General features: G+C 34.8%; 1 protein-coding gene across 3 annotated transcripts in view; it reads right to left on the bottom strand.

Annotated features, from left to right (window-relative positions):
* Strn-Mlck (Stretchin-Mlck) overlaps positions 1-18,784 on the bottom strand; it is a 201,305-nt gene that overhangs the window by 37,719 nt on the left and 144,802 nt on the right. For all 3 annotated transcript variants that reach the window (XM_075310984.1, XM_075310982.1, XM_075310983.1), the window contains 3 exons: positions 14,861-14,906; positions 13,460-14,785; positions 12,979-13,324 (listed from right to left, as the gene is read on the bottom strand). In XM_075310984.1, the coding sequence (XP_075167099.1) occupies positions 12,979-13,324; positions 13,460-14,785; positions 14,861-14,906 (1,718 nt within the window). The remainder of the gene's footprint in view (positions 1-12,978; positions 13,325-13,459; positions 14,786-14,860; positions 14,907-18,784) is intronic.

Genomic DNA, 18,784 nt, shown 5'->3' with positions numbered 1-18,784 from the left:
TTGTGTTTGGAACTCATCAAAGAGAATTCCAGTGTTACCTAATGACATTGATTTGGGAATACAACCAGTGTTGCCAGTATTGGGGATTTTCCCAAATCGAGGATATTTTTTCGTGGGATTATTTCTCGAGCATTTAGAAGACGATACAAATTCGATGACTCTTTATATCAATAATTAATAAAGGATTGTATCGCATAATATTTTGAGCACCCGTCTCCTGGTTTTGGGTTTTGAAATCTTAATGTTATTGTAATTCGCAAACTGGTATAACAATAATTGCATATTTTTCCAATTTTTAAATTATGATGGATTTTTTTATTTACAGCAGAGCCTATTCCTTTACCTTTTTCAAAAAACTTGCCAAAATTTATTGGGGATTTTTGTGGGGAATTTTAAATTAATTTTTTGGGAATGAAAGCATCCTATTTTGGGGACAAGAGCCCGAAAAATACTGGCAACACTGAATACAAAGCCCCTTGTCCATTTCTGAGTGAGGACTCCCCGTATACTGCGAAACTTCTGAAAGGTGGACACTCACGGTCGCCTAAATTTTGTCCACATTTGAGAGTATAATTTTAATGTGTTAATTTAGAAAACATCCCAAGTTTGGGAGGTGTCCGGTTTTCAGAGTGTCGAAGTTTGAGAGGTTTCACTGTAAATGAATTGTATTTGAGGATTTTCGCCTTATACAATCGCTGTATTTTTTAATTGACGTCGGTGATTGCAATAATAATTCCCATGACTGAAGCAATATAAATTAAAAATTAATCAGATTAATTAATTTTGTTATTGAAGGTAAAAAATATTTTTTTTTCTGTAAATGCAAGGTAACAATAATATTTTGAAGAAGAAATTGTATTTAAAATAGCATAAGAAAATTTTTTCAAAAGTCATAATTTTGACAGAAAATTAATATCTTTTCTTTCTTTGCGTAAATTCTGAAATTGTGAAATAAATGTTACTATTCTGAGGGCTTAATTTCTAACATTGTGTAAAGTGAAGTTCAAATTAATATGCGTAAAGTCCACCACATAGCTATGTAAGAATATCGTTTATTTTTCATATTATTTCACAAAAAAATTATATTTCACTTTTGTTTTCTTTTATTTGTACATATGTACGTAAATTAAAAAAAATATATATATATAAGTATTTCTTATATACATGTACTTTCAATAACATTAACCGAATTCCGTTTTATAACACCTGTGTATGCTTTAAGAAAAATACACAACGGAGCGATATATTTAAATAATAACCATAATATCAAGGAGAAGGTCTTCAAAACAAAAAGGGAATAAAAACAACAATCACTGTACCAATAAGAAATTTCACAACACAATAACGATGAACAATATGTCTCAGCACTTCAATAAATAAATTTTAATTTTTATGTAGTTTGTTGTTTTTATTTTTTTATTTTTGTGCGTTCTTCACGACAGCAGCCGCCACTGTTATTGCTAAAAGCCGTCGGTTGATTAATATCGGTGGGTCGATTGGGTAGGCTCTGCCTATATTTGATTGCAAACACTTGTGTTTGTATCTACTTCGCGTACTCACAATTCGATATCAAATTAGAACACTTAACGATTGAGAAATTGCCGCCGAACTAAGTTGGAAAACAGAAAATGCTATGAATTTAAAAAAGAAAATCGCAGCTCTGCTGATTCTATGGCGACAATAAAAGTAGCAAAAACAACAACATCAACACTTGGATACATGAGGAGGTTTTGTTCTTTAATAAAGAGGCAAACACAAAAATAACAACAACAACAAAAACAAACAAAGTAGCAGCAACAGGTATTGTTCTCTCAATTTCCTCAAATAGCAATAAAGCATAGGGAAAAATCAACTGTTATTCTGGATAATAGAAAACACTCTTCAGAGTTTCTTATTAAAGCTGAGTACTATGTTCAGTTTTCAAGCTGAAAACCAGCTTGTTTTCACGGTTACTTTTTTTAATTAACTAATTTAGAAATATAAAATTATTTGCAATCAATTCCTTGGATCTTTTCCATCCATTATTTGGCAAGACTCGATCACTATAATCGTCTTCATAAATATATTTGTACTTTTAATTTAGTGTTTTGGTGGAAAACCCGAACATAGTACTCATCTTAAAATTGTATTTTGTTTCTCCAGAAATAAATGCTAATTTCTCGATTTTTTTTTAAGAAAATCAAAATTGTTGACTTTTTAAAATCGATTTATTTTATAATAGCAGAAAGAGCTATGTACACCCAGAAAAAAGTGACCCCTTCTTTAAGTTAAAATGAACTCATTGTGAAGAAAGTTGAACTTCGTATAGCGCCAAAGACATTTTTATTTGTTTGAACGATGTGATTTTCGTAGAAATTAGGAATAATGCATTCCATATATTAGTTAACATTTTCCTATATTTATATACCACTATACTACAGAATGAAAAAATTTAACTAATTTGAATTCATATATGGAATGATTTTATTGAAATTTTTTCATTCATTTCGACAAATCTTACACATTTGTGGTAAAACTTTTACTTCATAATTAGAACTGCTTACCTTCGTTTTTAAATACAATTTTATTTATTTCTATAAGCAATTTTATCTTCAATAAAAGACATGTTTTATTAATATATTGAATATATTTATTAAGAATCAACAGCATCGAATCTCTTTGAAATATTAGTTTATTATTCCACTATTTCCAATTTCCGTGTGATATTATCAACTGTAAAACGCACTTTTTCTTCTTCTTGTACTTTTCACTTTTAATAAGTTGCTGCCTAACGATTTTGTCCTCCTTTTACAATTTCAATACCTACAAATATAAAAAATCATAAAACATTTTTGTTGCAAAAGGTTAGCGTCACTGAATATTACCTGATAATTGAAGATTCCAAAATGAAGACAAATGAAAGGGTTGTTATTCTGCTGGTGTTTTCTTTCTTTATACACTATCACGAACATTGATAGATTTATTTAAAAAAACGAAAATTTTTCTCACTAATTTAAAATAACAAATATTTTATATATTTTATTTGTTATTTATTATATTATTTTACCATATTATTTTTAACAATCTCTCCGTATACCAAAACAACGCGATTCCAACTAAAAAAACAACCGACGCGCAAATATATCGATTACACCCACGCGCAAACACATCGATTACGATGACAGGTATCGATTACAGGTAGACAATAGAAATTTAGGAAAATTTCCTATATTCTAACAAGTGTGTTTCCTTAAGTTTTGAAAGGATTGCATACTTCTTAGTACGAATGAACTAAAATATTTTTCTATGCCAAGTGTTGTTCGTATGTATGAAAAACTTTCTATTATAAAGGAAGACGCAATTATCATTTTATAAGAAATTTTACTAATTTTGAGGAAACTTGGTTTTAGTTCGGGTTTTGTTTATTTTTACGAATGCTTTGGTGAATAAAATTTTCTTTTTAAGTAGTAAATTCTTATACCCAGCGAAGAAAATAGTATGAGTAAAATTCCATGCCTTATTCTAGTTAATGAACTATTCCTAACTGCTTACAGTTTAGGATTTTTTTACTGAAATGAGTAAATTTTATTATTTTTCACAAAAATTTACCTTAATGGAAATAAAATGGATAAACTATATTGATGAAAATTTTTTCCTTTAGTTTCGAAGGCACTTTGTTCTGGGTGTAATATTAAAGAGCGTTATTCATAATATTAAACCAACGAAATTTCGCAAATATCTATTTTGACCTTCATTTAAAGTTTCTACAAAGGAAAAACTATTATTCTAATACGAAAGATAGATTAGGCATCCTCAATTTTGGAATACTAAATTTACTCAACTTTGGACAAACATTTCTTTAAAATAACGAAACCCCAAATTGGTACAAAACTATACTGTACTGGTACAGATATCACATTTTTATATTTTTATATATATTTTAAAATTCTGTAATTGTTCAACATAGTACAAAACTATTTCCTTTCAGCTGGCGGTTAGTATGCTCAAAACAAAACAGGTTCTTTAGGGAAGGTCCAAGATTGGATCTGTCTAAGGTTTGGTTCTACTAAATTGACCCACTCTTAGAAAAAAGTCAACGAAAATTTCAATATCTGTTTACCTATATTGTTTGCTTTTAGTTAAATTTGGCCCAATTTGAGAAAACGTTTCTTATTTTAATTATTTTTTTTTTACTTTAGTGAAATGAACTAAAAACGAGAAGAAAAAATATTATACAAATTAAAAACACAATTTTACTAAATGTGAAAATAGTTCATATTTTTCTAAAATGAGTCTATTTTACTTAAATTGTATACATACATATCTAAAATTTACTTAAATTGTGCCTGTCTTGTATAGCGCAAAAGACATTACCAATTTTTAATGTAATTTTCTCTTCAATATATGACATTTTCTGAAACAACAGTTTTTTTTTTTGTAAATTTTCTTCAAATTTGAAAATGTATGAACCTATTTTTTAATGTTGCAATTATTAAAATATTTTTTTTCTAAAATAAACCTGCCCGGTCGCTTCATTTCTCATAGGAAATTTTAATTCTAATTTTTATTTTAAAAAATTATGTTTTAAATTTAAGATAATTATTTTTGAAATTTGTGCATCCTAAAAAATGACTTTAGTTTAAAGAAGCTGCATCTTTGTTTCGGAATCAATACCAAAATCCTTAAGTGAAGGTGAAAATCTTTGGATGCCACTTTAAATCAAATTAGTAAACGGGTACAATTCAAACAAAAATGTTGAGCTAATAGAAAGCCTTAAATTATCAAATAAATGCGAATTGAATTTAACAACATTTTTAAATATTTCAGTGATAAGTTTCTCTTACTATATTCGATTTTTCCACCAAAACACTAAATTAAAACAAGTAAGGAAAGTCTAAAGTCGGGCGGGGCCGACTATATTATACCCTGCACCACTTTGTAGATCTAAATTTTCGATACCATATCACATCCGTCAAATGTGTTGGGTGCTATATATAAAGGTTTGTCCCAAATACATACATTTAAATATCACTCGATTTGGACAGAATTTGATAGACTTTTAAAAAAACTATAGACTCAAAATTTAAGTTTGCTAATGCACTAGGGTGGAACACAATTTTAGTAAAAAAATATGGGAAACATTTAAATCTGAAGCAATTTTAAGGAAACTTCGCAGAAGTTTATTTATGATTTATCGCTCGATATATATGTATTAGAAGTTTAGGAAAATTAGAGTCATTTTTACAACTTTTCGACTAAGCAGTGGCGATTTAACAAGGAAAATGTCGGTATTTTGACCATTTTTGTCGAAATCAGAAAAACATATATATGGGAGCTATATCTAAATCTGAACCGATTTCAACCAAATTTGGCACGCATACCAACAATGCTAATTCTACTCCCTGTACAAAATTTCAAATAAATCGGAGTTAAAAATTGGCCTCTGTGGTCATATGAGTGTAAATCGGGCGAAAGCTATATATGGGAGCTATATCTAAATCCGAACCGATTTGGCTGATATTTTGCAGGTGTTTCGAGACTCATAAAATATTCGGATGTACGGAATTTGAGGAAGATCGCTTGATATACACGCCAATTATGACCAGATCGGTGAAAAATATATATGGCAGCTATATCTAAATCTGAACCGATCAAAATCAATAGGGATCGTCTTTGAGCCGAAACAGGACCCTATACCAAATTTTAGGACAATCGGACTGAAACAGCGAGCTGTACTTTGCACACAACAATACATCAACAGACAGACAGACGGACATCGCTAAATCGACTCAGAATTTAATTCTAAGCCGATCCGTATACTAAAAGGTTGGTCTATGATTACTCCTTCTTTGTATGTAACAAATGCACAAACTTATTATACCCTGTACCACAGTAGTGGTGAAGGGTATAAATACAAATGTATATATGAAGACGGTAATATTTTTCTCAAATTTTCTCAAATAATGGATGAAAAAGGTCCAGATATTCATTGCGAAACATTTCATACATGTTTACAAATTCATTGACTCAAAAAAGAAACTGTGGAAAAAATCTGGTTTATGGCGCGAAAAGTGAACATAGTACCCACCTTACCTTTGTATTAAAATTGTAATAATATTAAAACGCAACTTTAAAGTTGCGTCTTTTAAACAAAAGGACTATCATTTTGCTTTAAACAAATAATTGTTGAATTAACTAAGATTTGAATCTTCAAATTAAGGATAAAAAAGCCTGAACTACAGGCAATCACTTATTTTGAGGATGTTTTTATATCCCGAAAACATCTTTTACTTTAAATTCTCTTGATGCTTTATATCAATCTTTTTAATTTCGAACTCTTTTTTTATATTTTGCATTTAGCACTTATTCTCGTACTGGCAATATTAATACAGAGCGAGAGAATGTAAACACACACACATGAATTGCACATCAATTATGAGTTAATAGATATATATTTGATTATTTTACTATCATTGTCACATGCTTTCTCCCAATCGGCGAGAGGGAGAGTAAACTATAGGGAGAGAGAGAGTCTGCTGCTGCTGCTACCTTAACATGTGTGAGAAATGCTTTATTTGCCCACTTGTTCACATCTTTTCGGCTTGTCAACAACGGCAACATAACAAATATCAATTAATCTTCGACAGGGTCGTCGTTATTCGCCAAAAAGACAAGATACATATTTACAAGTATATTCGTTATCTTAATCTTTTGATTATGATAATAATAAAAAACAAAAAATACTTGTATATGATAGATAACTATGTGTCCATAAACATATGACGATGTTTTAGCGGTAAACATTATTTAAATTATTGTTTATTATGCTCTATTTTGCTTTTGATTTTGGTGTTTTTTTTTATTTTTTATTATTATTGTTTTTTTTTTTTATTAATTTTTCATATCAAACACAATCTTACTTTAACCATATTTTTTCTAATTAAAAACTTTGCTTTTAAACGAAATATGTGCCTGGCCTGATGATATCTCGATTGAATTTAAATTCCTTTTAAGCGTATTTCAATTGTTGATGCCTATCATCGAGCCGATCGCGTTACTTACTGAATACTGAATGATAAAATGCTAATTTACCAGGCATGTCTAAATTTTGAGCTTGGTTTTGGTGGTTTGTTATAGTAGTTGGGGTGGGCTCTTATTTTTTTTATTTTAGTTTTGTCTTCTTCATCTTTGACGACGCCACGAACAATAAAATCGTTCGCACTTATTTAGGGTTGTCTCTTGAGATTTAAGTTTCCAATACAATAATTTTAATCAATAATGAAGTTGCCTACAATGTGAGAAATATTTGTAAATACACAGACTGAAATAACTTTTTTAGAAGTAATATGAAAAAGTCTGCTATAGCAATAGAAAATCTGCTAAAAAGTGTAATTGAATGGTTAAAAAATATGTGGCATATAAAGTGTCGCTCACAATGAAAGTTGGCGTACTCATTTTAAATAAGTGGCACATTTTTTTCAAAAGAAAAAATATGAATTAAATGAACTTTTCTATATAGTTATAATTGTGAAAATGATTTTTTAATTAGATCTAAACTAATCTAACAATAATTATATCTCCATTTCAACGAAAAACAAATCTAGCAATTGACCGTTCAGGAGAATAGCTCAATTTACCTGCAATAGAACATATTCTTTGCATACTTTTAGGCGGCTCAAGTATCAGTTTAGAAAAATTAAAAATTCGTAATTTTTTTAAAATGTTTGAGAATGTATTCCGAAAAACAAAATTATAACAGATTAATCAATCGAAGTATTGTCCCTTGCTAGACACTATTTTTTGCCATCTTTTTGGCCAACATACGGATACAGCGACAACAAAAAAACGACTGGTCTTTTGACACGTAGACTGATGTGCCAGCCGCTGGCCAATGGGTAGGACCCATCGGGTCGATCCGGTACAAAGAACCCGCCGCCGTGAGATTGATCGGAGCTCGACCACCGCCCATGGCACCGGATAAGAGAGACCTCCCAAGGGTAGTTTTATCTCAATTAAGTTCAGGCAAGTGCAGCCGCATCAATTTTTACCTATCAGTGATTGATAGCAGCGTAGCTGACGTGTGCACCATCTTTAAGGGCCACATTAGAGTTCGACCGAAGCATCGGCTTCGGTATTCGGCCAAAAATCGATAATCGGCCATGAATCGGTCTTCGGCGTCAAGAGGCCGATTAACCGAAGCCGAAGCTTTTTATTTTATTGATATGATTTTTTTTTTGATATTCAATTGTCCAAGTGTTGAATTTGTCTTAGTCAAAAAACTCAGTACAAATAATACGTACAACAAAATTATAAAAAATCTTGTTTTGTCACTATAATATCAAATGAATTACCTTTTATTGTTGTCTTTATGCATTTGTTTAAAAAAATATTCTAATATTGAACTAAAAAACACCAAATTTCATTAATTACAAATTTGAGGCAAATTATGGGCTTCGGCCGATTATTGCTTTTTTTGCCGAACATCGGCTTCGGCCCAAAAAACCCGCTTCGGTCGAGCTCTAGGCCACATGACACTCATCATCTTTTCGCTTGCCCAGCTAAACCTACCCGTCTCACCACCAGATCAATCTGGACACATCCCATCCTTGTCGCAGAGTTCCTTGATCTAGAGACTAACTGAACTACCAAAGAACAAAATGGATGAAACACAATTAAAAACTGTTACAACAACAACTGGTCTTTTGATCTCTATCCACGAATCGACCCAATTTTTGGCTTCCTCATATAAACGAAAATAAGGATCAGCCAATTCATGCTTCTTCGATCGGTAATCAGAAGGAGCAATGCCTGAGCTATACGGCGGGTCGAGTAGGACTTCCCATTTGAGTGTGTCAAATTAAGTTTTTACTGGGTTTGCAATATGTGGCCGTACGTTATCGTGGTGCAAAATCACCTTGTTCTGCCTTTCCAAATATTATGACCGCAATGCTCGGCTCACCAGCATAACTGAGGGGGGATAATCCACCACTAATAAATGTTTCCGTGTTCGCTTAAACCTAGGACTCTGTACGACAGGCGGACATGCCATTGTCCCACGGTGGCTCCCGTCAAATACTATACCAACTTTTGAATATTTGATTTCATATGTTGTCAAATAAATTTTTCAAATGGCCATCCCTACACTTGAACAATTAATACATGACGATGGGATGTCATATTTATGATTTTTCTCGCGCCAAGTAGTATTTTCTACCCAGGGATGGGGGGTAAGGGGCGTGATTTGCAATTCTTTATATTGCCGTGACTTGATAAATCGTTGTGGTTTTTTGTAGTTCACTTGAATGGCTAAGAGTGTTAACACTCCACCAGCCCTCTCCTACTCCACCCTGGTGGTGGGAGATTTCTTGTAATGTATAGTGTCATACATAAATTGGACCAAGTGCAAATCTTGGTTTTGTCGTCGCTAATGACGTACCATTTAAATGACTCAAAGAATTTGGTATACTTTGTTTATCTTTGGATATGTGTATGGAGTTTAAAAATAACACTGAGCAAAACAATCAAAGACTTGGATCACTCGTAAAACAGAACATCTTTGGTCTGGAATTAATAATCTGTAATCATTTGTAGGAATTGCCATACCATATGTTTATCATTATTATTGACCTAATTGTGGATTTAATGATGATGAAGTGATGCTATCTATGATTCTATTATAAAATATATAATAAATGGGAATTCCGTTCTTCGCATGTGAGGAATTGTCAACTCTCTAAGTTCTTGCCAACTAAACTAATAAAACTGTACCAACGAAGTTTTTCATGGATATAATGAAAATTGTTTCTTTCTAGGCAATAATAATTTCAATTGACATAATTTTATTATTTAAAATAATATTCATTGTACAAATAACAAAAAAGTACATGGTAGGAAATTATTTCGTTGCATCAATTTTAATGAAAAAATTCGTTAAAGTGAGGAATCTTTTTCTTTCGACATAGTTTAAATACTGAACTCAAAATGGATTTATGGTTTATTTTCCCTAAATGCTAAGTTGTATATATTCCCTTTAGATATATTGGGCAAACTGTCGCCGGAAATAATGTTTGTAAGACTAAGCAAGCTTTGCTGTGGAGCACGAAGATTGGGTTAGTTTTATTCTCACTTAGACTATTCAGTCCATTTTGATACAAGTGGTGAACTTCTTTCTAATCAATGAGTGCTGTCTGATTCTATGAAAAGGGACCTACGAAAGGCGTTTCGGCACATCCACTTAAGAAGCTTTGAAACACTCAGTAATGTCACCAACATAATCCATGGTGGATTTTAGGTGTTCCATCGAAACTCGAATTTAACCCATGACCCTTTGTATGGTAGGATTGCTTGCTAACCACTGCACCAAGACTCCCAGCAAAAAATGGAACACTATTTCAGCAGGATTGTAAGGGAGAGAGTACCAACTGCTTACAAAACAACCGAATCAGCGCTGATTTTTGTGGGCGATGTCCCGATTTTGAGCAGCTTCTACATAGCGCTGAAATAATTGCTCATTTTGATAGAAATATTGTCCAGAATTGATATATAATCTTGTGTATATCATTAATTAATAACGTAAACGAATGATCATAAACTAGTTTGATTACTCGTTTACGTTATTGCCACCGATTCGTGCAGTGTGGATGCACTGCCTAATTTATTGTATACCAATAAGCGCAACTAAACTCTTACTGCTGAAGTAGTTTTTGCTGGGACTATAGTGCGGTTCCCAAAACAATGCCAGATATGCCAACCACAGTAAATTAGACTCTAGCGAGCTAACCGATTTACGACTAGGAATTTGAATTACCAATGGTCAAGTTTGGCTTCCCCAACTTGAAAACAGCAATAGCCTACTTCCGGAAGACTGAATTTAGGTAGCTAGAGACCAAAACTCATTCTCGTGGATGTAATCACTATGCCGCCTCCGCTCTCTGTCGCCAAGTATTTAGAAAGGACTCCAAAAATATGAATTCAGTGTCCTGGATGTAATCCCGAAGTATCCTACAATCCCAGATGCCAAGTAACCTATTTGGAAAGTTGAAATCCGGTATTATGTATGGTCCCAAATGGCAAGATATGTACACACAGAGAAGAGATAGGCTGGAAATCGTTTGAAGCAATGAAATTTCTACATTTATAATTAAATATCAATTATCCCAGTCGATCTACTATATTTGCAATCACATGTCGGGTGACACAACTGCCAACTGATAGTAGCTGCAACTGCCAAAAGGAGGTTGGCAATAAATTCGGTTGTCACAACCTATCTGTATTCTCTATGTATATTGTAAAGTCCTGTCAGTGACGAAGAGAACTCTTCAATGTCTCGTTGTATTCTTAACGCGTTCTACATTCGCTAATGTTTAATCCCCAATGTGCTCTCATCTCAAGGTACCATCGTGATCATCATCTTCATTTCACTGGTTTTGGTCTCGTTGTGCTTCTGTCCAATGAATAACTACCGAAGGTAGGCTTAGAGAAAGCCAATAAGCGCAACTAAACTCTTACTGCTGAAGTAGTTTTTGCTGGGACTATAGTGCGGTTCCCAAAACAATGCCAGATATGCCAACCACAGTAAATTAGACTCTAGCGAGCTAACCGATTTACGACTAGGAATTTGAATTACCAATGGTCAAGTTTGGCTTCCCCAACTTGAAAACAGCAATAGCCTACTTCCGGAAGACTGAATTTAGGTAGCTAGAGACCAAAACTCATTCTCGTGGATGTAATCACTATGCCGCCTCCGCTCTCTGTCGCCAAGTATTTAGAAAGGACTCCAAAAATATGAATTCAGTGTCCTGGATGTAATCCCGAAGTATCCTACAATCCCAGATGCCAAGTAACCTATTTGGAAAGTTGAAATCCGGTATTATGTATGGTCCCAAATGGCAAGATATGTACACACAGAGAAGAGATAGGCTGGAAATCGTTTGAAGCAATGAAATTTCTACATTTATAATTAAATATCAATTATCCCAGTCGATCTACTATATTTGCAATCACATGTCGGGTGACACAACTGCCAACTGATAGTAGCTGCAACTGCCAAAAGGAGGTTGGCAATAAATTCGGTTGTCACAACCTATCTGTATTCTCTATGTATATTGTAAAGTCCTGTCAGTGACGAAGAGAACTCTTCAATGTCTCGTTGTATTCTTAACGCGTTCTACATTCGCTAATGTTTAATCCCCAATGTGCTCTCATCTCAAGGTACCATCGTGATCATCATCTTCATTTCACTGGTTTTGGTCTCGTTGTGCTTCTGTCCAATGAATAACTACCGAAGGTAGGCTTAGAGAAAGCGAAACCATGAGATGAAACATGAACTGAGAAAAGGTAATTCAGGAGACTATGACTACAATCAGTAGGTTTATGGGACCTATGAGGGGATACTTGGAGTTGGTACTACAATGCACTCGAGATCTTGAGGGATTTTCCTCAGCGTTTGCCGTGCATTCTTCACATTTAGGTCTCGTTACATAGACTTGCCTATGTAACAAAATTTCTATGATAAAATCGTACGTGAGTCAAATATTGACTTAGGTTCGCGTATAACGACCAATATGAGACGACGCCAATCCCCTTTTCTGAAGTCATTTTTAGGGAAAACTTTCTTCGTCCTGGAGCAAATTTAGGGAACTTCTAGGACAACCTGAACAAGTAGGTTGAATACGTGAAGATGGTATACGACGTTAGTTGCATAACATCCACATATTTTTCAACCCAACCAAACCATCGGTTGTCCGCTAGCTACTGCACATATTCGTTAAACCGATTTCATATCGACCTGTAATCCTAAAAATTTTGACATTTTATGAGAATTAAGTTAATTTAGCGAACCTTAGTAGCAACCAATCGTACACTGGCAATGGCCTCTTGGTTTTAGCCAAGTTTGTACTATGGTCTTGCTTTTAATTGTGGGCATTTCTTCTTTCAAATCGCATCAATATTCATACAATGCTAATTTCTATGTAAAGTTTGAACGCATGAGAAACTTACCGTAAATCCGCATGAATCATCATCATCGTCATCATTGACAGCTTGACCGCACACATACCATGTAACTTGAGCGTCCGAGGGATAGACGCGACAACAAAAAGTTGCCTTGGATGAATATGTTTCGTTGCCGTCAGCGGTCAGAGTCAAGAGAACAGGTAAGGGGGATTTCAATAGCTCTAAACCACTGGCATCGACCATCGATGAGTGGCGTTCGATATTCAAGCTGGTCGATGTCGAACACTGGCTACCATTGTTTGTGGTGAGAAGGCAGGTATATAGGCCAGAATCCAAATCGAATGCATCGTATATTCGTAAGCACAATAGACCATTGCCATGATCAATATAGCTAAAAGCACAAAATGAAAGGGAGACGAAAGAAGAAGACAATTAAGGAGAAAGCGAGAATATAACGGAAGGCATCGTCAGACGAATTGTGGCCCGTAGCATACAAAGTAAAGCCAATTGGCAAAACCTTACTTACCTGAAGTCTTCAGAGTCTTTGATTAGTTCACCATTACGGCTCCATGTGTACGTGTAGGGTTGACTGCATTCAAATTCAAAGCACAGATCAATGGTTTCACCTTCATAGTGTTCCACCGCATCTGGCAGTGGTTTGATGATTTTACACACTGACTCAATGTCGCCAATAATGTCGTCGTTGTTGTTGTCAGTGTCGCTGCACTTTGTTGAAAACTCAACCACAGTTGCGCTGACAATGGGGTCGTGGCCCTCACCCTCAATAACACAAGTGTAAATGCCCTCATCAGCTTTGGTAACATTGTCAACGAATAGAAAAACCTCATCTTCACCCACATGCATTTGGATCCTATCCGTTTGATCCAGTACGATTTCATTGCCATTCTGATAGAATTTACAAGATGGTACAGAAGATCCTCGATAACCAGCTGCCAGGGCCATTCTACCTCCAATTGCTGTCGAGGGACCCATTAGACGGCGATATATATGAGCATTGCGTCTAGAGGAAGAACCTCTTATACTACGTCCAGAGGGAGATTTTGAATAACGAGAACTTCTTATGACATCTAGACGTGCAGTGGCTTCAATACGTCCATAGTCATTTTCCAAGGTGATACGATACAAACCAGCATCATCGAAAGAGACGTCTTCAATTTCCAAATAACGTAAATCGTCCACTTCCTTGATGGACATACGACCGGTGGGCGTTAGAATTAAACCATCTTTATCCCATGTGGCCCATGGTGTAGGGTGGCCAGCCAAGGCACATTGGAAGCGTACACTTTCTCCCTCTTCCACAACGCGGCTATTAGGAATGGCTAAGAATTTTGGTGCTGAGATGGGTTGATGCAAGTCATGATAGCTGCGTCGATTTTCACTGATATCAATACCCGAGCTACGGTACGATAATCTACGTGAGGGCGAGAAACTACGAATTGGTGTGGAACGCGGTGTAGAATGAGGTGTAGAGGTGGATGATAACAATAAACCCGTAGGTCGTGACAGTTGTCTGTTCAACATATTCTCTTTCTCTTCGGGCACATCAACAATAATGCAAGCCGACGATAAATTGCGTCCGATATTATTTTTGGCCACGCAGGTGTATTCGCCCTCATCTTCGGGATAGATACGGGGTATGCGTAAAGTGGCTTTGATGCCGTCGTAGGTCATATCGTAATCTTTGCCACTTGGTAATACTCGACCATCCTTTTCCCAAATAATAGCGGGTTCGGGAAGGCCTTCCACATGAGCTTCTAGGGTAATGGCATCGCCATCACAGCAGCGTAAGTTACGTAGGGAGCGTATAAAACGGGGCAAAGTTTCGACATTTCTGTAAGGAAAATATAATTTAATACGTTTTTGAAAAATCTTCTCCCTTTTAAATATTTCAATGACCCAGACTTACCCATGTCTTATCGATCCTTTCTCCATTTGTTTTTGATTTAGAATATCTGGAAATAAATTGATTGTATTAGTACGATCTTAATAAACACATTAAACCCCATATTTTGCACCCATTTCACAATAGGACAATTCAAAATGGCTAGAAGGGAATATGGGAAGAAACAGTCATATACACAAACGACGCTACCCCTGGTCAAGCGTAGTTCCTCTGAATTGGTCATGTAAATATTTAATAATGTTTATGAGTTATCAAAATTTTCACAATTTGAGTATAGCCTACAATTTCTTCCCTTGTGTATAAAGTCTTTGATTCTAAGCTTTGATTTCTGTGGTTGATCACACTTAAGGTCCTTTAGATTGAAGATATAACAATTTTTTTATTGATCCTTTCGAGGCAATTTCTTAAGCCGGGATATTTCTGGGGCAAAACTTTTATCCTTTTAGAATCACCTCATCAAATTATAAAACAATCGTACTTCAAATACAATCACTTTAGAGAGGTGCCAAAAAGGTACAGTTGCTCCCAATAAAGGCACAAAAGATGGGAATTTCTATCGTAGTGTGTATGGCACTTAAGTTTTGAAACACTCGGAAATGTCACCAGCACTGCCGAGTGTTTCAAAGCTTTTCTAAGTGGTTTCATTGCAATGTGGAATGCCGTTCGGACCCGGCTATAAAAAAGGAGGTTCCTTGTCATTGAGCTTAACAAAGAATCAGGCAGCACTCAGTGATAAGAGAGAAGTTCACCACTGTGGTATCACAATGGACTGAATAGTCTAAGTGAGCCTGAAATATCGGGCTGCCACTATACCTAAGCTAACCTAATGACACTTAACGTTGGCAATGCTCTCTTATGAGGAAATGAGTATTTGGCAATACCACAGCACATCTTTGATATGGCAATGTCATAAGCTTGTACAAGAACCATAATAAAAGGTTGGCTACACGCTCAAAAGGAACTTTCATTTGATTGACAAGTCGACATGCCAAAGGAAACAACCCAATATTTTTCAATTAACCGTATTTTCCCAAGATGGCGAATATGAACAACAGGGGACTCTTGTGAATATTGTTAATATGTTGACTATTGTTACATTGCCGGAAAAAACTTATAGATGTCGTTGGTTCACCCGGCTTTTGTCTACACCAGAATATTATAAACGCCGTCATTATTTTGTCAGCCGCCGTTTGTTTTCATACAAAACGCTCCAATCCGTCTTATACGGTGTTCTCACCAATCATGTTTTGGGGTTTGAAATGTTTTCCCTTTATAAGCACTTCAAAACGAGTTTTTTTCGCCATACTAAAAAACAAGTTCAAAACACAAGTTTTCCTCCGTCAATTTTAGAATGTGAACCCACCTAATTTGGAATATACCCCGAATAACATACCCTATTCCCAATATATGTCAAAATATTGAAATAAATTTCGTAGAAAAAAAGGAATAAACAAAGGCTTTGAAGAACATGGACATGTGAAAATAACTTAAAAATTTGTTTCCCTTTGCGTTCACGGTAATTATTTGAAGATACGTTGCATATATGTGAATTTAGAGTAAATGGGAATTTCGAGATTCCATGGCAACCGTCAAACTATAACATCTCAACTCGGTGTGAACGGTGAAATGTTTTGGAAAAGCGAATGAGGAAAACGAGTCAGTGGGAACATATCATTATAATGCGCCAATCACCGGCACTAGGGCGTCGTTGCTTGGCCAGACATATTCAGTAATGTGGCGAAGGGGAGCATAGATTTAGATGTGTAGACACGTATAACTGATAATTTGAACTGAAAGAGCGATAATTTGAACTGAATGTGCTGTTGATTTTTTTAATTTAATTTTTAATTAATTTGTTTTTAAATTAATTAAGTTTTAAATTGATCGTTACGATTATAGATGTTATCGGTGCCTTAACAAATAATCTAGTTATATGTCGAATATTACAGTTCAAAATTCTAGAATGCACTTCTACAAAATACAACATTAGCTATAGTGAATTCATTTCAAAAACACATGCGAAAAAAGTTTAAAAGCAATCCTAAATTATTTTAAACAAAATGTAGGAAAATATACATTTTTCTGAATAGTGAAATTTCTACAATGAAGAAGAGATTTATTTTCGCAAGAACGAAATTTTAGACAAACGAAATTCTCATTTGTTCTTAAAAAAATATTAGCAAATAAAGCTTGTGTGACTTCTTTCGTTCGCGAGTCTGTGTAAGTTCATTCCTAATACTCATATTTCCGGACCCTTTTAAAGTTACACGTGTTGTAGGACTTGTCTTTCCGCAACGAAAAACAGTTTATATTCGCGAATACTATTAGTCTTGTTTTCTTTCAGTACTGGATACTCGTCTTACATTAAAAAAAAAATAGTGCTGTGATTATTTATCACACTTTAACACTTAATTTAATGTTATTCGATAAATTCATCACAATAAATTGATACTGTAAATCGAGTAAACATCACTTTATCAAAATGCAATCTGGCAAAATCGACTCAATTTGCACCAAAGATAATTGATAATAATACTATTAAGACGTGTGCTCTTATAAAGAGAAAACAAATGTCAAGGTGTAGAGGGCTATGAGAAAAAATAGTTTTCTGTCAATTTTTTCCAAGGCAGCTCTGCCCAGGAATAAATTAAAACAGCAATATTCACATAAAACCATAATAAATATTCACTTTAACATACACAAACGTTTTATTTTAATTTTCTGTAATCGTTCCGCTATTGCTTTTGAGGTTTTTAATTCAGAAATTTATGAAAAACACAAATGAGAGACACGTCGACGCAAACTTCATGATATTTTGTTGGCAGAGTCCTCTGATGCTTCAGTTTTGCTATGACAAGACTGCGTCTTCTTCTAATTTGTCTATGTTTGCACTGATATGCTATGAGCCCACCGATTCGTTTTCCTCATTCGTTTTTCCAAAACATTTCAGCGTTCACATCGAGTTGATTTATTTTAGTTTGACGCTTGCCATGGAAACTCCATGTCCGTCCGTCCGTCTGTTGAAATCACGCTAACTTCCGAACGAAACAAGCTATTGACTTGAAACTTGGCACAAGTAGTTGTTATTGATGTAGGTCCGACCTACATGGTATTGCAAATGGGCCATATCGGCCTTAACGTATAGTCCCCATATAAACGGACCCCCAAATTTGACTTGCGATTGCTCTAAGAGAAGCAAATTTCATCCGATCCGGCTGAAATTTGGTACATGGTTTTAGTATATGGTCTCTAACAACCATGCAAAAATTGGTCCACATCGGTCCATAATTATATATAGCCCCCATATAAACCGATCCCCCGATTTGGCTTGCAGAGCCTCTAAGAAAAACAATTTTCATCCGATCCGGCTGAAATTTGGTACATGGTGTTAGTATATGGTCTCTAACAACCATGCAAAAATTGGTCCATATCGGTCCATTATTATATATAGTCCCCATATAAAGTGATCCCCCGATTTGGCTTGCGGAGCCTCTAAGGGAAGCAACTTTCATCCGATCCGGCTGAAATTTGGTACATGGTGTTAGTATATGGTCTCTAACAACCATGCAAAAATTGGTTCACATCGGTCCATAATTATATATAACCCCCATATAAACCGATCCCCCGATTTGGCTTGGGGAGCCTCTAAGAGAAGCAAATTTCATCCGATCCGTCTGAAATTTGGTACATGGTGTTAGTATGGTCTCTAGCAACCATGCAAAAATTGGTCCATATCGGTCCATAATTATATATAGCCCCCATATAAACCGATCACCAGATTTGACCTCCGGAGCCTCTTGGAAGACCAAAATTTATCTGATTCAGTTGAAATTTGGTACGTGATGTTAATCTATGGCCTCAAACACCCATGCAAAAATTGGATATCGGCCCATAATTATATATAGGCCCCATATAAACCGATCCCCA

Source organism: Haematobia irritans, chromosome 5, assembly GCF_050003625.1.
Source record: "Haematobia irritans isolate KBUSLIRL chromosome 5, ASM5000362v1, whole genome shotgun sequence".
In the NCBI taxonomy this organism is placed as follows: domain Eukaryota; kingdom Metazoa; phylum Arthropoda; class Insecta; order Diptera; family Muscidae; genus Haematobia; species Haematobia irritans.
Note: the sequence above shows the minus strand (reverse complement) of the source record. Positions and strands in the feature narration are given on the sequence as shown.